The sequence below is a fragment of the Silene latifolia genome, chromosome 1 (assembly GCF_048544455.1).
Source record: "Silene latifolia isolate original U9 population chromosome 1, ASM4854445v1, whole genome shotgun sequence".
Taxonomy (NCBI): Eukaryota; Viridiplantae; Streptophyta; class Magnoliopsida; order Caryophyllales; family Caryophyllaceae; genus Silene; species Silene latifolia.
The window spans coordinates 52936384-52960662 of record NC_133526.1 but is presented as its reverse complement, the minus strand read 5'-3'; the positions used below and the strand labels follow the sequence as shown (position 1 = coordinate 52960662).

Genomic DNA, 24279 nt, shown 5'->3' with positions numbered 1-24279 from the left:
ACTAAAATAAATCTTATTTAATCCCATTATAATAAGAAATAATATTCTCTCTCACAATTGAATTGTTCAATTTTAAGGAATTGATCAACTTGTATCGTCATACAATTAATCAACTTTACAGATAAGGGCATCATCCTTTAGGTGTGACCTTAAGGGATCAACTGACCACCACCGTCCCCACGACAAGAACGTCAAACTCTAGCAAGCCAATCATTCTTCGATTAATGTTGGTCAGTTGACTATATAATTGAATCATCCCTTACGTATTCTTAAAATGAGATTTAAACATGTGATCATCATGATCGACAATTGTGATCGCATTATTGTCGGGGACACTCCAACACCCACGACCTGCTCATGATAGACGCTTTGTGCTGCTTGAGGATCCGCTCGACCTAGGCCTTGAGATGCTCGGATTCAGAATCGAGTCACCCGACTTGAGGTCGGGATGCCCGGATTAAGCAGCGAGTCGCCCGACTTGAGTTTGGGACGCCCGGATTACTGCACAGATTGGCTTCTCTTCCTCTTGACTGCCTCAAGATCCATGGGGATCGTTGAGGAGCCGTGGGGGTCTTCGTCAATGCCCATTTTACTTGATTTATTTACTTAGGCCTTTAATATTAGCATCCCCTTTGTTGCTTGGTCGTTAGATGTGATCAATTTAGCTCCGCTTTGGCCTCCATATGCGCAAGGCTTAGCATCCTCCCCTACAAAGGGCACTAAAACCTCATAGAATGTGCAAAGTAGGGAACATAAGATAGAAACGACCTTAATAAGTGCTAGAAAGCTTGAAAACGAGGCTAGTTAGGGGACTAAATGTGCACAAATATGTTTCACATCAAAGTCTAAGAGAACGGTGTATTGGGCTCAACAGGGGGCACTCGATCGAGGTGAAGGCACTCGATCGAGTTCGAAATAGGCTACTCGATCGAGTAAGGCGTACTCGATCGAGTACCTAAAGGTCAGTACACTGCCTAGGTAATACACAGCAGGTACACGATCGAGTAGAGGGCACTCGATCGAGTATCCACTAGTCAGGACACCCTCCAACGCCAATATAAAGTGAAGAAATCATTGTCAAACTCCGGGGTTCCACCCCGACATCATACACCTGCATTACGAGTCCAGACAATATGACAAAATACGGCCTTTTGGGCAGTTACAACCAAAATAAATCCAATGTATGAAGAAACAAAAGAAACAAGTATCACAAGTCTATGAGACAACAACAACAACAAGAAGCAGTCACTCGAGGTCGCCACCTCGATCCTCCACCATCTCCTCATCTCCTCCTCCTCCACCAGATGTGTCAGCTCCAAATGTGCCTCCTCCTGCGGTAGCTCTTATACCTGAGTCTCCTCCTGCTCTCCATGGCACCAGACATCCATAAGGATAGCTCTTCGGAACTCCCCACGCGGCCTGATCCACTTCGTAGGAGTGAAAGACTCCACTATCGTTCCCGACACCTCGCCACCAAACTGGTTGGGCTAGGTTGGTCCAATTACCCCTGCATGTATGCCATCTCATGAAGGTTTTGGAGCACTAAGGCGTTAGAAACCCTCTCTGTGAGCTCACTCACCTGCATCTCGGGGCTAAAAGAGGAAGGGTAGCTGGGGTAGTGATACTGTGGAGGCACGGGCTGAGTCTCACCAACCCTCTCTCTCACGCATCTAGGACCTCTCCCCACCTTAGGTGCCTGGTCCTCAGGTCTAGCCTGGTCTCCTTCGGTCGGCTCCGGCATCACCTCCAAAAGACCCTCATCTATCAGGTAGTACTGACGGGTAGGGGCGGCCTCATCGTCATCTGAGTCCGATGCAACCACCACCGCAGTCAAAGGCACAGTCATAGGAAGATGCTCCGGGTCGGGTACTTTTATCCAACTCAAACCCCACACCCTCCAAGCTAACCCACCACCCTGCAAAGTCCTCCGCCATTTCTGGCCGATGAAGAAAGCCTTATCCATAGTGGGCACAACCGGGACCATAGGTTTGAGAGCCGAAGTGGCCTCAAAGTTAGTCAATCTCTCAGCTAAACGGGTGGCAATGACACCACAACTCAGGTACCGGGTCGAAGATGTGGCCATCAAGGCCAAACTAGCACAAATGATGGCCGAGGCACTAAAGGCGACTCGGTACACTCTGGTGAGGTTCAGGTAGGTGACCAACAACATAGCCTCATGCGAGTTTAACTTACTCACATCCCTTCTATCATAAAGCAAACAAGTCAAAGCTCGGAGGAAGATCATCAGAGTGAAATGTTGAACATCAATAATCAACATGTTACTCGAAGTAGGAGCAGGCCTACCAGTGAAACAGGGCATGTAGCTTATAGCCCCACACTCAGTCAGGATATCTCTAAGAAATCCCTTCTCAGGTCGTGCAAGTCTAAGGTGAGAAGCAAACTGGTCCTTGGTCAAGAGAAAGTTGGTGTTCATAAGACGGAAATCTACGGTCTTCGCTACCGCATCATAAGGAAAAGAGCTCATAAACTCCAAGGTCAAGAAAGGCTAAGAGTGCTTCCTAAGATGATACAACCCCGCCAAACCCAGGGTCTCAAAGATATAACTCACATCCACCTCTATCTTGAGGTCATCAAGAATGCCCGTGTCGATGCACCTAGTGGGTTTCATACGCCGTTTCATCAACTCAACAAAGGCATCTCTTTGCTTAAAATCAACAAAGACTACGGTAGGGTACTCAGAAACTGGTGGGATAGTAGGCCCCTGACTCCCCTCTTCCACCTCCAGCCGAGTGGCCCTCGATCTCTTGCTCTGATGGGTTACAGCTGCGGCTCTTTGCATCTGTTTTAACATGTTTTACCCACACAATTCGGGTTCTTACTTAATCAAAATGAAATTTTCAAAATACTCATGGATAGGGAAACAACAATTTAAAGTAAACCCTTTTTAAGACAAACGTAAATTTTCCAAGTCACTTTACTCTCATGCTTCATAAAAGATGGTTTCAAAGCTTCAAGACACCAAGTTTTAACAATTACTAGGAATATTGGAATCTTAATCCCTCAAACATAACTTCACAAAAAGATCATTATTACAAAGTTTAGGGCGAAACTCAGTTTTGGGGCACTTTTAAGACAAAGTTTAAAGACGACCTTTTTGGGTGAAATTAGCCTAAATCAACACCAAATATGATACCAATAACATTCCTTAGCCTATTTTCCCTTTTTGGTTTGCAAAAGATGAACAAAAATCAAATTTGTAGAGTAAACCCTAGAAATTTCGGTCCAAACATACTCATAAATCGGTTTGATTTTGTAATTTCTAGAATCAATAACAATGATTTGAAGTGATTCTTACCAAAATACAACAACTATAATCCAAATCCATGGGTACAATTCGAATTTTCATAAAAATTGACACTTTCACATGTTGCTAATTGATTAAAAACAAAGAAAGAGAGTAGCAATCTTACCTTGAATGAGTTTTAAATGGATTGAGTGGAATAGCAAGAAAGATTCAAGAGGATTCAACCACAATTTACACAAAACTTTGAGAGAAAAAAGTTAAAGAGAGATTTTAGGGTTTGATTGATAAGAGAAATAAGGAAAGAATGAATGAAATAGAGAGTATGAATCCTGTTATAACCCGGGTACTGTAGCTACTTACTCGATAGAGTGACTTGGTTATTCGATCGAGTAGCCTCTACTCGATCGAGTTGGGGTTGCTCGATCGAGTTTTCGCTAGCAGATCCAACGATTTCAATCAAGTGACCCAACTACTAGATCGAATAAGGTCTACTCGGTCGTGCAGGCACTCGTACTCGGTCGAATAAGCTTAAAACAAGTCGGAGATTACGAAATCGGTTAACGGTTCCTGCAAAACAACAACTCGTTCTGAGTCTAGGGTATACTTGGAACTCGTCACTGATTATTTCCATCCGATTACTATCCATTAACACTAACTCGTATGTAACACGATTATCTCTTTTTGGTAGAATGTGAAAATTCTCATTAAGCTCAAACGATCATTCAAGTTACAAGGATCAGTACACCATTAAATTACGAACCTCATCAAAACAACCAGTCCTCACTACATAACTATCACTTATCAGACAATAAGAAGGTTCCTAGCTACGAGCCAAGGTCGACTTTTGAGTAGATTACCTTCTGATTAAATCACCTGCAACCGAAATTTAACCATACTTTGAACCTGCTGAAGCACCCTGGTTGGTCTAGGAATGCAGCCATCATGCTTGGCAGAGTTCCTGCACGCCCATATGCTATAGATCAAGCTCGCAATACAGGCCATAACAACCTGTTTCTTCAAAAGACTCCTGACTTTCCAATGAAGCATATCATCCAAGGAAATGCTAGACCAATTCAGACCCAGCCATTGACTCACCAACTGCAAACACTGCATGCTAAAGTGGCAGCCAAAAAACAAATGATCCTGTGACTCTTGGGCAGTAGCACAAATGCAGCAAAGACCATCAGATAAAACCCCAAACCTTAGAAGCCGTTGCTTAGTAAGCAGCCTATTCTTAGCAAAAAGCCATGTAATAAAGTTAACTTTAGGTAAGCATAGGCGATTCCAAATAAAGGGACCCCAAGGCACCTGCTCTCCAGTAGTCATCAAACAGTCATAAGTCTGCTCAGAAGAGAAGGGTTTTTGAATCCAGTGTTGGATATTCATTACCATCTTCAGTTTGTCTTTAACCTTGCAGATCTGGCGCCAAACCCAGCTGGAGTTAATAATAGGAGAGTAATTCCACCAGTCAGTCTGCTTAATATAGATATGATGGACCCAACGCACCCAAAGACTGTCCTTCTTGTTAGCAATCCACCAGGAGTATTTGGCAATGCTAGCCACATTCCAGAGATAGCAGTCAGCAATTCCCAGACCTCCCTTTGTTTAATCCTGGCAACAGTTCTCCCAAGACACAGCAGGGACTTTATGGTACTCATTATCACCTGACCATAAGTAGTTCCTACAAATGATAGTCACTTTGGTCATGATACCTTTAGGGAGGAGAAAAATTCGAGCCCAATAACAGTGAAGCTGAGATAACACTGTTTTGACTAGAATTAATCTCCCAGTATAACTAAGTTGTTTAGCCCCCCAACTCCTGATTCTAAGCACCATTTTATCCACCAACTTGTTACATTGATGATTAGTGAGCCTCTTGTAAGAAATGTCCACCCCCAAATAACGAAAGGGAAAACTTCCTTGCTTGAAGCCAGTAATATTCAGAATGTGTGCTACCTCAGACTCAGGCAAGCCATTCATATACACATCAGACTTGCTAGAATTAATGGTGAGGCCAGAAGCTAAGGAAAAAGTAAGCATAGCCCTCATCAGAATCTTGACAGAACTAGCATTTCCTTTACAAAAGAGCAATAGGTCATCTGCAAATGCAAGGTGGCAGAGGCCTAAAGCTCTACACAAAGGATGAAATTTAAATTCAGGTCTGAGAGTCACCACAGCCAGGATTCTTGTGAAATACTCTAAACACAAGGTGAAGAGAAGGGGAGATAAGGGGTCCCCTTGTCTTAAGCCCCTTCTCCCTTTGAAGTAGCCAAACTGAGAGCCATTCAGTGACAAAGTGTAAGAAGGAGTTGTAACACACTGCATTATCCATTTAACCATTTGAGTGGGAAATTTCAAAGCAATGAGCATGTCTTCAACAAAATTCCACTCAATAGAGTCGTAGGCCTTCCTGAGGTCAATTTTCATCAGAACTCTAGGAGAGCATTGTTTCCTGTTATAAAGCCTCATCAGGTCTTGACAGATGAGAATATTATCCACAATCTCTCTCCCATGTATGAATGCACTCTGATTAGGACTGACTATGTCAGGTAAAACCTTGGACAATCTGGCACAAATGATTTTTGATATACATTTGAAGAGGACATTGCAACAGGCAATGGGTCTGAAGTCCATGACAGTCTCAGGAGAGTCTTTTTTAGGAATCAGAGTCACCATAGTGGCATTTAGTTATTCCAGCAGCTTGCCATTCTCAAAGAATTCATGCACAGCTTGAATAACATCACTTCCAGTGATATCAAAAGAGTCTTTGAAGAAGCAGGATGTGTAACCATCAGAACCAGGTGCCTTATCAATGGGGATAGCAAAAAGTGCTTCCTTGATTTCAGCATCAGAGACCCTTTGTATCATACCAGTAGCTTGCTGATGATTGACACACTTGCCTCTCCTCACAACTCCTAAGTTCACTCTAACAACATCCTTAGAGCTGCCTAGGAGATCCTTGTAATAGGTCAAGAAAGCATCCTCAATGGCCTTATTATCAGAACAGAGTACCCCAAATTGATCCTTAATAGAAAGAATTTTGTTGAGAGCTCTCCTAGCCTTGATGGAGCTGTGAAAATAGTGTGAGTTCTCATCATTACATTTCATCCATTGAACTTTTGCTTTTTTGTTAAGGAACATATTCCTAGCCTCATTCAGTTCCTTATAGGACTTAGCAGCAGCTCTTTCTTCAGTCTGCAAGCTGACATTATGTGGATCCTGATGAAGCTTTTTCTGAATATCCTCAAGTAGAAGCTGAGCCACCTTAGCAGTGTTGATTATGTCCCCAAACCCCTCTTTTTTCAGCTGCCTAAGAGGGAATTTAAGGAGCTTGAGCTTCTTAACCACTTGAAAGCTCTTACAACCCTTGATCTGTTGCTGCCAAACATCCATGACAGTACTCTTAAATCTATCATCCTTGCCCCACATGTTAAAGTACTTGAAGCAAGATGGTTTCCTATCAATCTCATCCCAAAGACGAATAATGCAAGGGCTATGATCAAATAGTCCCTCAGGTAAGAATGAGGCAATACCTGAAGGGCCATTGTTAATCCACTGGTCATTAGCTAAGACTCTATCAATTCTACTAAACACGACTATCTCAACCAAACACTACATATACTATTTAGAGCTGATCAAGTGCGGGTCGGCCCGCTAAAATAGCGGGCTTGGACAAGAAAAATAAAAATTAACGGGTAACGGACAAGAAAACAAGGCCTACTAGAATAAATGGACGTGCTTGGACTAAACAAAATTGCCTATAGGCGGCCCGCTAGGCCCGCTATTAAAAGTACCTCATAAAAGATCTCAAAAACCCTCAATCCTCCGACGTTCTCTGCTCATTTCACTTACAATTTGTACACTTAAACCAATTAGTTAGCGTAAATGAATACGTATGCCTTACGTATAAGTGGAAGATTGTCAGTATTAACCCTTGTCGTATAACGATTCTTCGAGAATGGACATGCTAACGGGATTGCCGTATAAAGATAGTACCTTTTAAGTATTTATTACACGGGAGTGTATGTAACCGCTAACAATGCCGCACAAAGACCAAGGCAAAAATGAATTTTTGATGTTGTAGTAGAACATTGTCAAACTTGTGTTTTTTCCAAAATCTAGTAAACTTATCATTTGCAAATTAGTAAAATTTGTTAAGGGTAAGCTTTTAAAGACAATTGTTAAGTTTTAGTGGGATGTAGCGATACAAACTCGTGTTTTAATAAAAACACTAATTTATGTATTTGATTTTAGTCAGGCCCGCGGGCTGGCTTGCTCTTTTCAAGTGGGCGGGTACAGACAGTGGAAACTGACCCGCTTAGCGGGCTTGAGCTATAAAATAAGGCCCGTCGGACACTTTTTTAGCAGATGGGCCTGGCCCATGTCCGGCCTTAGCCCGCTTTTGATCGACTCTAATACTATTCTACCATGTATCAAACAATTTACAATGTATCAAAAGCAATAACCAATGGAATCGCTTCAAAAGTTCCTCTTTTAAGCATATATATATAAATAGGATCTCGTGCGAACCTAAAGTTCAGTGCGAACTGTGCGAACTAATAAAACCAATAGACTAATTAGACTAAACAATTGAAAGACCAAAACCACATCTTCCCCGTACTCTATCATATCCTCTTCAAACAACAGCCACCCAACCAACCGACCTCGTCATCACTGTCACGCCATTGCCGACCAACAGGTTGGGTTGCCACCGCCGTCACTCCTCCGACAACCTAGACGACGACGCTCCTCCGACGACCCAGATCCCAGCAACGACAAGATGTGTCACCCAATTTATCACATCGACGCACTTCTGGTTCCAATCATCACTGACGAGTCACCTTAGCTGTATTTGTCACCGGATTTTCACCCTCACACACACACACACTAACATCATAGATCTGTGATTTCAATCACAATATTTTTTTAAAAACGAGATCAATTACCTCGAACCAAGCAAGCCCAATTGAAATTTGGATATTAAAATGTAATTATAGGAAGCTGATGACAGTTCATGTATATTGCAGGTGGGATATCCGTCTAAACGATGTGGGTGAAGTGTTCCAGGGCATCAAGTGAAACAAAATCTGAAGCTTTCTTTGTCGATTGTTAGTTGGTTTGATGCAGACCCGTGTAATTGGGAACATGTTCATTGTGAGAACAATGTGGTCAATCGTATTCAGCTTGGAAATCAGAAGATGTCTGGCTCTTTGTCCCCTGAAATTGCCAACCTTCCAAATCTTGTGGTCCTTGAGTTGATGGGGAACGATTTAAAGGGTCCGTTGCCTAGTTTAAAGGCGGTGTCGACGGTTGGGCCAGTGGTAATGGCGGTCAAAATGGTGGGATAGGTAGCTGTAAATTGTTGGGTTAATGTGGTGGGTATGAAAGCGGTGGATTCGTGGTGTTTTGGAGAGTGGTAGCGGTAGTGGGCTGGCGGTGGTGGTTGGTGCTGGTGGTGTAAAGGTGGGTGGTAGGTGATTCTGGCGTGAGGTGGCCCAACCGTGGTGGTTTGAAGTCGGATACACAGAATAGTACCTTAAATACACATATACAAACTCTAGATACATGTGTATTTGAAGTCGGATACATGTGTATCTAGGTTTTATAAGATGTGTATCTAGCTGTAATGACATGTGTATCTAGGTTATTAGTATGTCTAGTATTTATACCATATGTATCTGAGGGTAGTAGTATGTGTATCTGGAAGTACTAACTTGTGTATCTGAAAATATTATACTGTGTATATACTGTATGTGGTTGTGAACCATTGTGGATGAGGAAAGTATATACTGTATGTGGTTGTGAACCATTGTGGATGAGGAACAAAATCATATTCCTGTATATCATATTCTTGTTTCACAGTACAACTAAGCAATGCAATGTAAACAAAGTATGGAACATTTTTGCTCAAAAAAAATGAAAAAGGAAGAAGTACGGAGCCTTTTAATTGCTTTTGACATGTACTGTGGGAACTAAAATAGTGAATTATATGCAACATTAGGAAAGTCAACGGGAAAATGACAATTGTTTTGTAAATGAATCGATTACGAAATATGTATTCATGTTCGTGATGAAATTAAGATGTATTGACAATTGTTTTTATGATGCTAGATACGCTTCTTTAACGTAGTAGATACACACCTTTAAGGTACTAGATACGTTCTCTTAAATTACTAGATACATTTCTTTAAATTACTAGATACACTCTGTTGGGCCTGTAATTTCGCACTACTGACAGGATGGAATTCTACCCTGGCCTGACGATTAGGGCAGGTCCGTCAAGGTAGTCCAAGTTTGGCACCAGCCGATGAGCCTAGACTCCCGCGTCATCTTCAGGATCAAGTTCAACCCTGGCCTGACAATCAGGGTGTCTGGACGTCAAGCCATCAGGGAATCAGGACGTCAGGGTATCAGGAGACAGGCGCCAGGCCGGAGAGGACAACGGTCAAGTGTAAGGTCAACATTTGACCAATTCATGGATAATTATATACGATTATTACCATATTAATATGGTAATTAAGAGCATATTGATGATGAAGATTCCGTCATAAATAAGGAGAATTAATAGGCATTAATGCACAATAAAGACAACAATTAAGGAGGAATATTCAGCATTAAGTACAAAGATTTGGCAGCCATTCAGCCTGCCTATATAAGGAGCATTTGAAGATCATTTGGGAAGACAAGACACACTTCAACGTACACAACTTACGCTCTACAAGATTACAAGCCACACAACACTTAGAGAAATATTACAAACATTGTCATTATCATATTTATATTCTCTCAATATCATAGTGAAATCCTCTCCTGGCTTGGTGCCCGTGGTTTTTTCCCATTCAAGGGTTTTTCACGTACAAATTCCTTTGTCTTATTATTTACTTTATTTGCATTACTTTTATTATAATCAATCCTGCCTAGGTACAATTACGATATATCAAAATAGGATAATACTAGTTAACCCCCATACTATTCTACCCTGGTCATATTCCAGCCTTGCGCAAAATATGGACAAAACAATTGGCGCCCACCGTGGGGCAACTAGTTTACTAATCCTACAAAAATGTTCACAAGATTTTTTCTTCTCACAAGTTTGAGAACCTTGAGAAAAATTGGTACAATTGTTTTTTATAACTCTCGTTTGGAACGAAGAAATGCTAGATCCGAGAGAAATATTACTAAAACAAGTCAAAAGTCCTTCCAACGATCATAAGTGTTACAACCTCCGGTGTTGCCTAAGGAGAATGTGGAATTCAAGGGCATATTTGTCACTAAAGAAATTCAAAGATAAGTTTTTCCTATACCTAATACATGTTTTTGCAAAGTATAAGAAATATATCTTAAAATTTTGGTACTTGCTTTTATTCTACGGTGAATTTTCCTAATTATAATAATTTGATGTTTTTAGGAAATGTAACCTTAAACTTCAAAGAATTCGAGCCTGGCTGGAAAACTTAGTCCTGACCGGAACAGGCTTCCAAGTTAGTTATAAACAGTATCAGTGCAGGCCTGATCATCATTTCAAGCCTGAATATTCAGTTCAACCCTGAACGGTTATACCAAAGCCAGATTATTCTTAAGATCTGATCAGGACAGGTCAGCCCTTTCAAGGCAGAGAATGCTAGCCTGATTATTTGTAAGATTTGGTCAGGTCAGGTCAGTCCTTCTACCGCCATAGCGCAAAAAACATAAAGGTATTCAAGTATTCCTGCAATGGTAAGTTGTTATTCTTTGCATAACGTTTAAATAAATATGTCATCGTACCACATATTGCAAGGTAGATACGAATCAAATACTTTTTAAGTGACCATGTTACATATGATAGTTTTTGGGCTGTCCTGATATGCCAGGGTTAGTCAAGCTTAGCCTAGCCTGACTGACTTTTTGAAAGATGAATCAACCTGACCTGACTCATTGATCCTGATACACTTAGATCTATTATCATATTACTGTTATGAATCCTTACATGATTACTCATTAAATTTTCCTTATTATATATCAAGCATGTCTAGCACGATTCTAGAACCTTTGATCAATAGAATTTTTAGTATTAACATGTTACACACATTACACAACATGAATGTTTGGAGACATAATCTATCCTGGCCTGCTAGTTAACATGGTTGTGATTTATAATTCACGTGTATCATTTATAAGCTACTTGTGATATCCTTGTAAGATATTTCGGTCCTGCCAAGTGCAACTTTATGTGACATGTGGTAAGTTTATGAGTTACATGGTGATTAAAGGAGACATAACAGTCAGTCAAGAACAGATTAAAGCAATACTGGAGTTCCAATTACCAAAACCAGTCAAGGACATCCAAAACTGACAGGCCGGATTCTGACCTGAACAAAAATTAGCCCTGGACTGTTATTTTGGAACCTTAAAGCCTTCCGAGTCAGGTAAGTTTCTTACCTAGCAATTACAGTACCCAGTTAGGGGCACATGTGTAGCATCATCCTGCATGGAAATAGATCAGGTATGAGTACCCTGACATGCATGTCCTAATAAGATCTCACTCCCCTGATTCTGTCAGGCCTGAATTAGTAAGTTTCTAAAAAAAAAAAAAAATATATAAATATATATATATGGCTTTGCTTGATCTCATTTTGATACAATTGAAGTATATGCTGATGTTATTGTTAGAAATCTATATCTCATTACATAACATATTCATATATGTTTCAAATTTAATTTAGTCTTAAAATTAAATAGATCTTATGCATGCAAACATAAGTAAATATTAAGGAGAAATCATCATTCTTACATTGATATTTCGGATCAAAGGGCACAAGTAAGATCTCCTTCTTACTTGTTCTTGAGCACTCCTAAAATGGAAGAACAAATGATTCAAGTATAGAATCCCTCCCAAGGAATAATACCCAAGGTAATCACTTAATAAAATTAATATTATTGATACTAGAACAATATTAATTTGAATAAAATTGACCCAAAAATATTTTTGTCCTCTTGGAATTTCAGTCAAGAGGAGGAAGAAGAAGGAAGAAATTTTTATCTCTCTAAAACTATATTTTTAGATGGTAGAATGAATTATTATTACACTAACTATTCAAGTAGTATATTAGGTAAAAATTAGAGAAAAACCCATGGTTTTCTCTATGACAAAACCGGGTAGAGGGAGGGGTTGTGAGGGCCAATGCATGAGCAAGGTGTTCTTCACAAGAGGCACTAGGTATGCATGGCTAGGTTTAGGAAAAATGATTATGTTTTCCACTTAATTAATCAACATAATATTTTCCTAATACTCTCACTAAATCGGTCCATATTAAGATAAAATGGACTCCATTTTATCTTTGTCAATTTGTCACATGTCACATGTCATGTAAAATTGTTATGCATTTTTAACATATTAAAAATCAACGCATTAATAAAAATACGTCATATAGAAAATCGACTTAGTAATTCATAATTACTTGTACATAAATATTTTACCAATTATAAATCACAACATCTTGTATTTATAATAAATTATTCATTCAAATGCAATTGTTTCCTTAAACAATGATTTCATCTAAGTAACAAAAAAATTCGATCACTTAGACCGTATCTTATTTAATCAAATTATAATGAGATACGTAAATATTACTTCCAAAATCGTCCGTCAATTTTAAGTAATTTAATTAACCCGTATCGTCATACGATCTATTAAATAATCAATTAAGAGTGTTACCCTTTCGGTATGACCTAAGGGGATCAACTGATCACCACCGTCGCACGACAGTAATGTCAAACTCTAGTCAGCCAATCATTACCGATATGTGTGGACGATTTGAGTAAAATATTACTTCCCAATTGTATTCTTTAAAATGAGACTTAAACATGTGATCATCATGATCGACAGTTGTGATCGCATTATTGTCGGAGGACACATATTCCAACAATCTCCCACTTGTCCTCGACAAGTGTGCGTCACCAATTCTCTTGTCCTTTTACTATCTCCCACTCAATGCAAGGTGTCTTTCAGGTCGTACTTGCAAGCGATCATATCGAGAGTGGTTTCCTCGTTCTGGAGAATAACTGATTGACCGGATTTATCTACCATAGATATCTTCCGAGCGTGGCCACGCATTTCCAGTTTATTACTCCTCGAGTGGCCCTGAGATATTGTTATAACCCTGACAAGGGGTGGACAATTCCTATCGCACTTATTCCCTTCGACTAGCCACAACCATCATAACCCAAAATATGCCCATTTGACCCCATTTACGAAGTTCGTAGTAACACAAATCAAAGTTAATCTGAAACTGTGCCATCTTAGGCGAACAGTCTTTAGTCAAAAGAATCTACTCATTAGAATACTATAGTAGCTCTCGCCACGACCAGGCTATATAAATTTGCCAGAACTCTATAAGCGGTCATAAGGCCCGACAAAGTGTTCCCAACAGTTTGCCTATGTGATCGACTAGTCATTCTCACATGACTTCATGGCACTTGAACTTGCCATCAATTGCATCACATTCTAGTTACTTCGAGACGTCACCTCATGTAAGTAACTATGGGCGAATACAATGCTAATCCGTGTTCACTTTAACGGGGTTCAATTGTCTCTACAACCCGTTTGGATGTAACAAAGTATAAGGTGAGTTAATAATAACTCAAACGACGAATGTCGACATCACATCTGGGTAGTCAATACCTTATTACAACCTTGTGATGCATATCGTAAGTGTATAAACACTAGTCGATTGCAATAGAAGCTTAACATACCATGTGTCCATGTGTTCAAACTTCTTTTATCGCATTTTCCTTTACATTCATGTTATCTCTCATAGCATGAAGCTTACCAAGTACACATATAGGTTTCCAACCTCGGTTTGGGTTCTTTATCTTGAAAGAACTTTCTGGTTGTTTATCACACAACCAACGAATTTGTGGTGGATGATATGACTTGCACTGGTCAAGTATTCCACCCACTCACAATGCACTAGGTATATGTTTTGCAGAGTCTTGCAACTATTGTCAAGATGATTAGCCTAGCACTTCTCACAAGTCCTAGCATATTAGAAAATATTAGTTTTGAGTAACTTCTTACTTCAACTAAGTATCTTTCCAAACTTCTTATTTCTCCTTTTAGCTTGAAAAGCTTAGGATTTTCATAAATCCTTACGTGTGTTCGAACTTCAATATGTGCAACCTCTTGACACATAACAGAGTGTTCTGTCCATAACTGGAATCGCTCATCAGTTCTCCTCGAGAATTCATGACGATTCTTCTATGTCTTGCCAATGAATCATCATGCTCTTATGCATATGATTCATTATTGGACATATGTATGATTATTCTAATGGCGGAAACATTAGTAACTAATAATCATATGATCAACCATTCTTAGGTTCAATGAACGACCATGACTGCTAATGGAAATTCCATTTTCATTGACATGAATAACCTACGTTTCTGGTTGATTCGATGTGTATATCTCAATACCTATCCAACATCTCATGATGTGATTGGATTCATCATAGTCCATTTTCATCCAGAATTGAAAACTCAAATACTTCTTAGTGAAAGATAGTATTAGCTCGTCATTCTCAATGAGCAATGAGTTATCAATATTACACGATGATTGCTCCCACTAAATTCCATGTCTTCACATGATAATTTCCAACTCCCACTTAATTCCACATGTTTCGCAATTGACTACTCAATTGAAATATATATATTTTGCTTTGTCAAGTTATTAAGATAAAACCACATATGTTCCCATCATATCCTTTCAAAATACCTATTTTGAAAAAGGTTTCAATCTTAAACTTATGGAAAGAGATTTTAATCTCTAACTCATTCATTTTATAATGATGCGTAGCAATGTCATTATTTAAATGTGAATTACATCTAATACACGTCCTTCTCAAAATACCCTTTCCGGAAGGAGGTTTAACCATTTTATTTTCATAATGAGGTTAAGTAATGACATTAGCGTAGTTTAACACTTAACTTAGCTCTTGTGGATATCGACATATCATTCTTTGCAACTTTTAGTCATAAATCTCATTTATTTTCGAGGATGCAACTTTGTTTCATTTAGGCTCTTAAGTAAATATCAAGGTTGAAACTATTGGTCAAAAGTCGTTTATAATATAGCTAAATCTCTTGTTAAGACTTTACATTAGTCATTCTTCTTCCAAAACTTTCTTTTGGTCTCCTCGTGTAGTCATCTTGAGAACATATTCTTTTGATTACATCACTTGGTCTCTTTTGTTATGTAGATTTCATCTATTCGAGACCATAGATCTTATCTATTCGAGTACACTATCTATATAGGTATACAATCATTCTTTCTTGTGCTTATCTCATTTTCACAAGTACACAAATTAGCTTTGTAGTCTTTGTGTCGTAGTCTTTGTGTCTTCATTTTTCTCCCACTCTATCTTTAGAATAAATACACTAGAGATTCAAAGATAGCTTATGAGACACAAATAATGATTTTGAAGTATAAGGAGGACTATCTCATAGGTTGACTAATAGTTTTAGATTTGATAAGTGTACTTGGTGATTGACATTCCTTTAAGAGAGTTCATCAACTCAATCATCACTTTTTATAATTGATCATACACAAGCCTTAAGCTTGTGGATATATAATGAATCCCATCATTATAGTTGTCTATTAGATCACTTTAAGTGAATGATCATATGTTTCTATGAGCAAGCATATAAAGACGAATTTTAGAACACGGAAAAATACGATAAAACGGGTGACTTGGGTTGCAAACCAAGCCACCATAATCCAAAATACAACAATTGTTTAGAAAGGATCAAACATTTCCATGTCAAACACGGAAATCAAAATGTTCTAAAATCCGAAACATAAATTAAAATAAGACAATAAAAAGCCAAGCTTCATGGAAGCTACTCCTAGCTTCTTAATGGTTTCTCAAGCTTGCTTTTCCTTTCCCTTGTCCTTGCTTGGTGGAGGCCTTATTTACAATAAAAAGGGGATACATTATCACAACTTTGTATCACAATACCATAGTTGAATTAGAAACATAAAAGAAAGGATAGTCATTTACCTACTGGAGTGATCTTTCCAGCTTTGATGTCACCAAGATACTTGGAACAATTTCTTTTCCAATGTCCAACACCATTACAATAATGGCATTTATCAAGAGGACCCTTCTTGATCTTGGAAGTGCTAGCTTCAAAAGTCTTAGCCTTGGTGAAAGTGGGAGCTTGCTTCTTACCCTTCTTCCCATTCTTTTTGAACTTCCCCTTGCTCTTGGTGCTTATGTTAAGCACATCCTTAGGTGGGTTAACATTTAACCACATGTCTCTTTCGGCTTGCACAAGTAACTTGTGCAATTCTTCAAGAGACACGTCCTTGTCTTGCATGTTAAAATTCACCCGGAATTGAACATATGCTTTGACTTTGGATAAGGAGTGTAGAATCCTATCTACAATGAGTTCTTTGGGGATTTCAACCTTTTGAATTTTCAAAGTCTCGACTAGCTCCATCAACTTGAGCACGTGAGGGCTAACCTTTTGGCCCTCCTTAAAGTCGAGATCAAAGAATGTCGCGACCGCCTCATATTGGACGATCCTCAGAGTTTGTGAAAACATTGTCACAAGCTTGGAATAGATTTCATTAGCGGTGCCCATTTTAAAGGCTCTCCTTTGGAGATCCGCCTCCATCGCAAAAATCAACACATTTTTCATTGCGGCGGACTCCTTGTGGTAAGCCTCATATGCTTCCCTAGTAGCAGCACTCGACCTAGCATTAGGTTCGGGTGGAGAGGCCTCAGTGAGGTAACGAAGCTTGTCGTCACCTTGGGCGGCTAATTTGAGTTGGGCATCCCAATCGGAGAAATTTGACCCATTCTTTTCAAGTTTACAACGATCCATGAAGGATCGGAGCCATGAAGTATTAGTGAGAGGTGTGGCGTTGGTGTTTGGAGTGGCCATTTGTTATGAGAAATAGATGCGATCTACAAAACGAATATTTAAAGGAATAAAACATATGTCGTTTTCAAAATAATAACACTCGTAAAATTTAATTTAAACAAGTTTTATTGCATTTATCTAGTGACCTCTACCCAACTTGATAAATGATTCCAAGACCCAAATTCATATTAACTTGGGCACGGTAGGGCCGATTCATCCCTTATCAATATAACTCGGTGGATTAACGCTTTAATCGATTCTACTTTTAGAACTCTTGGTCGATAAAATTACATTAACATTTATCTTTAGCCCGGAACACATGCGACTACGGTCACGAATACTTCCGTTGAGCTCAATCCAAATTTCGAATAAATGTGTCCATGATCCAAATCCACATCAACTTGGGCACTGTAGGGCCGATTCATCCCTTATCAATATGAATTCGGTGGATAGACATTAATCACCCTCTTCCCCTACGTAACAAGGTTTGTACCCCGGTAGGGCCGAGTGCACTCCCTCGCGAAATAGGTTTTCATGGTTTCTACTATTTGGTAAGGCTAAGTCTAAATTGTTTATTTTTAGCGAGAGGTCATGTCAATTTATTATATATCACGTTTTAAGTGAACTAAAGCGGTGAACTACGATAATTTTAATTGACACGGTCGATAAACTCGATTAAAAGATAATGCATGTTTTAGTTATGGCGATTTAGGGATGCATGCAACATATAAATAAAATGCAAAACATAAATTAAATCCTAGTATGGCCTTCCTAAAATAGAAAATCTAATTAACTATTACATATTCGGAAACCAACTCCATTGGTCCCTTGAACTTCGGTTTTGGCACGCATCTCGAGGTAACACCATCTTTAATGGATCGCCTTCTTGAGTGGCATCGTCTTCAAGGAACTCCGGAATAAATAAATTAGATAACAAATTACATAATTTCCTATTATACATTTGTAATTAAAATAAAAATAAATATATTAAATTACAAAACGGTGATTCGAGATCACAATAAATTACAACCGAATCGATATTCCCATACATTTCGGGTAATATCAATTAAAATTAAGGCCATACTAAGTAAAATTACATAATTCAAAAATTACATAAAATAAAATTATGACAATCATAAATAAAATGCAGCATTATAATATGTATGAACATGCTCAATTTTATGCTAAATCGCCTTTAAGGAGCCAATATCGTATATTAATCGGTTTTTACGGATTTGCGTGATTCAACCTTTTAAAATCACAATAAATTACATAAAATCATATTTATGCACAAGTTAATTACCCTAACCAACTTAGGACTCAAAATTATTCTCCACTAACATATTGACTATAATTAACTTATATTTCTTAAAATTGTTCATTAGTGGACTCAAAATTACAATAAAATGCTATAAACTTCAAATAAATCACAAAAATTTCAAATAAATTTGAAATTTGAAATTTAAAACTCATGAACAGTCTGGAAAAATACCATGACACTCATAATGTTCAAAAACTTAGGTTAAAATTTCGATATTTATCAGGAAAAACAATGTTGCGGTTTATCGGATTTATCAATTATAATCATAAAAACCTGAGAAAAATATTTTCATTAACTTTTCACTTTTAGATCTGAAATAGGTGATAAAATGCAATATGTGACGTTTTTCCTTAGTCATGAAGTATGTTTTAGTAATTTATACTAATTAAAGTCACTATTTATGTTATTTTTCAACAAAAATTCATAAATCATGCAAAGAGACTTCATTATAGCCTATTATTTTACACACATCTTGTAAAATTGCATGTGACAATATACTACATTTTTATGACCAGATTCGAAATATTTCTCATAGTAACCTATTTTTCATTTAAATTCAATTTTTATCATGAAAAATCCATATTTCGAGCATAAGAACTCCAAAAATTATGAAAATTTACAGGTCATCTAAAAATAAAATATGTGAAAACATATCCAAAAACCACTGGAAAATTCGAAGTTTAGCTAATTTTAGTCCGAAAATGGCATTTTTAATCATAAAATCACATTTTAATGCCATTATTAAATAAAATGAACAATAAAAATCCATAAATTAACCAAAATATCCTAAATACATTTTAGGATCAGAAACTTTAACATGCATAATAAATTTCATGATATATCATAATAAACACAAATTTATAAGTTTTATATGTTAATCGTATAACTCGGAAAAACAATAACCGATTTGCATGAAAACAACCTAAGGCTCATGATACCGCTTGTTAGAAATCTATATCTCATTACATAACATATTCATATATGTTTTAAATTTACTTTAGTCATAAAATTAAATAGATCTTATGCATGCAAACATAAGTAAATATTAAGGAGAAATCATCATTCTTACATTGATATTTCGGATCAAAGGGCACAAGTAAGATCTCCTTCTTACTTGTTCTTGAGCACTCCTAAAATAGAAGAACAAAGGATTCAAGTATAGAATCCCTCCCAAGGAATAATACCCAAGGTAATCACTTAATAAAATTAATATTATTGATACTAGAACAATATTAATTTGAATAAAATTGACCCAAAAATATTTTTGTCCTCTTGGAATTTCGGTCAAGAGGAGGAAGAAGAAGGAAGAAATTTTTATCTCTCTAAAACTATATTTTTAGATGGTAGAATGAATTATTATTACACTAACTATTCAAGTAGTATATTAGGTAAAAATTAGAGAAAAACCCATGGTTTTCTCTATGACAAAACCGGGTAGAGGGAGGGGTTGTGAGGGCCAATGCATGAGCAAGGTGTTCTTCACAAGAGGCACTAGGTATGCATGGCTAGGTTTAGGAAAAATGATTATGTTTTCCACTTAATTAATCAACATAATATTTTCCTAATACTCCTACTAAATCGGTCCATATTAAGATAAAATGGACTCCATTTTATCTTTGTCAATTTGTCACATGTCACATGTCATGTAAAATTGTTATGCATTTTTAACATATTAAAAATCAATGCATTAATAAAAATACGTCATATACAAAATCGACTTAGTAATTCATAATTACTTGTACCAAAATATTTTACCAATTATAAATCACAACATCTTGTATTTATAATAAATTATTCATTCAAATGCAATTGTTTCCTTAAACAATGATTTCATCTAAGTAACAAAACAATTCGATCACTTAGACCGTATCTTATTTAATCAAATTATAATGAGATACGTAAATATTACTTCCAAAATCGTCCGTCAATTTTAAGTAATTTAATTAACCCGTATCGTCATACGATCAATTAAATAATCAATTAAGAGTGTTACCTTTTAGGTATGACCTAAGGGGATCAACTGATCACCACCGTCGCACGACAGTAATGTCAAACTCTAGTCAGCCAATCATTACCGATATGTGTGGACCGATTGTGAAGTAAAATATTACTTCCCAATTGTATTCTTTAAAATGAGACTTAAACATGTGATCATCATGATCGACAGTTGTGATCGCATTATTGTCGGAGGACACATATTCCAACAGTTATCACCTATAGGCTCAATATTGACACATCTTTGAAGTCTGTGCGGCAGAAACAGCACAAATCTGCCCCTAAAAGAAATATAAACATCTACGAGGAAGTCAAAAAACTCCTGAATACGAGGCAACATTATTCAAGGATTAGAAGCTATATTTATCATCGTCTCCATTTTTACTGGCCAAGCCAGGCAAAGGAAAACCCCTGCCGGTTTATCTCTTTCTCGTTGATACTACTGTCAATGCCTAGTTAAAGTACAGGAAGGTCAGCAACATCCTGTCTACAATGTAAGTAAAAGTCTACTAGATGCTGAAATGAGGTATGTATTACTTGAAAGATATGTTTTAGCTTTAATTATGTCTGGTACTAAGCTGCATCCTTATTTTAAGTCTCACCCTATATTAGTTAGGACCAATTTACCCATAAAGTCTGTCCTACGTAAGCCTGAACTATCAGGCAGGGTGGCCAAATGGTCAGTACAGATTAGCACATACGACATCTCCTTTGAACCCAGGGCAGCGATTAAATCGCAGGCCCTAGCGACTTTTGTGGTGACTTTAGCCCTAACCGGAACCGGACACGATAAAAGAGGTCAACCAACTAGAAAATAAAACCCCAGACCAAGAATGGACCCTATTCATAGATGGGGCATCCGACGCCAGGGGGACAGGGTTAGGATTAGTGCTCAAATCACCACAGGGAGATATGATAGCACAGGCCGTAAGCTGTGAGTTCAAAGCTACGAACAACGTATCTCATTTAATTACAAACCTCGGTGTTCAAAACCTAAAGGTAAAAACTGATTCACTTTTAATTACAAATCAAATAAAAGGAATTTGTACAGCAAAGAATGAAAAAATGATTTTATATTTGGAATATGCCAAAATACTTTGCGATAAATTCATTTTATTTGATATTGAGCAAATACCAAGAGACCTGAATATCTAGGCTGAAGCTTTGACCAGCCTTGATTCAAACTTCACCCCTACAATTTTTAAACAAAGTACCTATTGTGCATTTACTTGAACCTACCATCAGCAAGCCAGAATAGGTGAACCCTGTCAACATTGACAATGATTCACAGATTAAGCCTTATTATGATTGGTTCCTGTAAGGTATACTACCTCAGGGCAGGCGCAAGGCTAGAGCATTAGAGCTTCTACCTATTTTGTTATCAATGACACTTTGTTTAAAAGATTTCAGGCTAAATCATACGTGAAATGTCTCGTACCACATGAAGCAAAGCAAAGTTTTCAAGACTGGTTATTATTGGCCAACCCTGAGGGCTGACTGCCTGGACTACAACATGAAATATGAAGCCTGCCATAAGCATGCTCCGACTATTCATCAAGCGTCGAAGTTATTACATCCGATCTCTACACCCTAGCAATTTGAGAACTGGGGCATGGCTAACCTAAAGCAAATGGTCAAGCTGAATTAAATGAAAAGATATGGTTCGAATATCATTGAAGCAAATATCAGCCGGACCCTAACAGATTGAAGAACCTTACATGCCACAAACACTGCAAGGAGACATGATTCCAATATCTTGGAATGTCATCCACCTAAAAGCACAATCATACTTGTGGTAATTTCTGCTCTGCATGTTCTAGGTAAAAATTCCAAACTTACTCATCTGAATGTGTGCTATGCCGTGCCTTTCATGAAACATGTTACGTGACAATATGCATTCTTTTCCTGCCTATGTGTTTGCATTTCACATGCTAGATGTTCTAACCAAATTTGTTTTACTTGAATCCCGAACAATTATACATGATAAATGTTTATATGCATAAATATTCAGGATTGAGGGCTACTCTACTATATATTTTTGAAACAAAAATTTGCACTTGACTGTGCCTGACGAGTTGGTAAAAACTACCAGATACAGTAAATGTCAGGACCAATCAGGCATGAAATAATTGCCTGACCTGACTAGGTTTACTGCCACGGATTACAACCGGCTGGACGCAGCAAGACAGGTGCAAGGGTGTTCTCTCCCAACCACTTAGTCTAAATGCCCTCCTGACAGGCCGAATACCAAGCCCTCCAGCTAGGCAGGGGACATAAGCCCTCCTGACAGGCCGGTTTTCCCACCCCTTCAACCACTATGGCAAAAACCATACATGGTTGAATTACTTACGACGACTTTAATCGCAAGACAGGAGCAAACACTAAAAAAAACAGGTTAACAGGTTTGAAGAAAACAGGTTAAACAGGTTAACAGGTTTGAAAAGAATGACCGGATTAAACAAAGCAAGCCTGAAAGACGATCTTTATATCATTAATAAAACCCTTACCCTCTGGGGCAAAGGTAGCAAAATGTATATCTATCCTATTAGGGATAATCTCCCTGACTAGGACCAACAAAATATAAAATTGTCTTTACAAGGACATTCCCCCGGGGCAAATGTACAAAATGATTAATGATTCTACCAAGGACATTCTCCTTGGTTGGACAAAATACCATTGCTTGACATTTATGCGAATAACATCCCTCTTGTAAGGGCGAGATACTAACACCGATCAGAAATTATTCCTCGCCTGACCGAGCGCCATAATTCCTCTTTCTCAAGAAACATACTAGCCTTCATCGGCTCAGGATACTTTTCCAATATAATCCTTGTCTTACCCTGCCTTATCGCAGCAATGAACATTGACACACATACTCCGCGAATACACTTGATAAAAAAGCAAACATTACTGATTCATATGGTGGGGCAAAGACAAGCCAGGTCAACTGTACGTAGGCTACATGATTGAATCATACGTACAAGGTAACATATTGAATATACCGAGTAGGAATGGCAGAGGCATCAGTCAGATCAATTAGCTTATCAAGGTAAGCTCCAGTACTGAAGACAGGCCAACCACCAGTGAACTTTCCTGCTTGACTTTGGCAAGCCTGGCATTCAAGTCTCACTGCCGAAAGTTGAAGCCCGAGAAGGCCTAACATGCTTAAGAACCCTGAGAAGACTCTAGCCTGCAAACAACGAAGAAAGCATTCCACCCTACAGCAGAATGGCCACGACCTCTCCATAAGAAAAATTGCCCTGAAAGAAGTTACCCTTTCAGAGGGATAATAACTATTTGACAGCTAATCATCAACTCCAAAGAAGGTATATCGTTTTAAATATTTCCTGCTTTCCTTAGTACTAACAGAATTTGTACAGGACAAACAAAAGTTGAAGGGTACTTACCACCAACGCATGCATCATAATTAAGATACGCCAGGTCAGGCCCAACCAAGTTGGCCCTGATACATATAACCAGTCCACCCAAATGGGAGAATTTTCAAGAATCTATACGTCAGAATCAGCAGGAATGATCCCTTCATCCTTCAAAATTTTCTCAAACTTAGGTTTGAGACGATTGAGGAAAAAGTGTTATTCATCGAGAACCTTCATCGGCTCATTTTTTTGTAGAAGATGGTGACATTATCAACAACTAGAGCAAGGATGCATCTCCAAGAGTGATGGGTTGATTTCCAGAAGATTCAGGCTTATCTTCAGAAATATTTTCAGGGTTTGGGACGAAAGGTGTGCCAGGAGCAAAGGCAACCCTGGCTGATTTTCTTTTTTACAGCCAT

At 38.1% G+C, this 24279-nt stretch overlaps 1 protein-coding gene across 1 annotated transcript; it reads right to left on the bottom strand.

The window, feature by feature from the left end:
• Nucleotides 1–5953: 5953 nt before the first annotated feature.
• LOC141646795 (uncharacterized) lies at nucleotides 5954–24279 on the bottom strand. Its single transcript, XM_074454756.1, has 5 exons — nucleotides 24274–24279; nucleotides 23486–23673; nucleotides 22202–22255; nucleotides 21723–21748; nucleotides 5954–6798 (listed from the first exon to the last, which is right to left on the bottom strand). Exons 1-5 carry the CDS (start codon nucleotides 24277–24279, stop codon nucleotides 5954–5956), a joined length of 1119 nt encoding a protein of 372 aa, XP_074310857.1.

Bases quoted from the DNA above. Each gene is read 5' to 3' on its own strand.
- LOC141646795 (XM_074454756.1), bottom strand. The intron at 22,256-23,485 runs GTATATTCAATA...TTGTGCTTTTAG, and splicing joins GCCTCTGCCATTCCTACTCG to GTGGATGACATTCCAAGATA. The intron at 6,799-21,722 runs GTAGGTTCAAGT...ATGGCCCTTCAG, and splicing joins CCTATTCTGGCTTGCTGATG to GTATTGCCTCATTCTTACCT.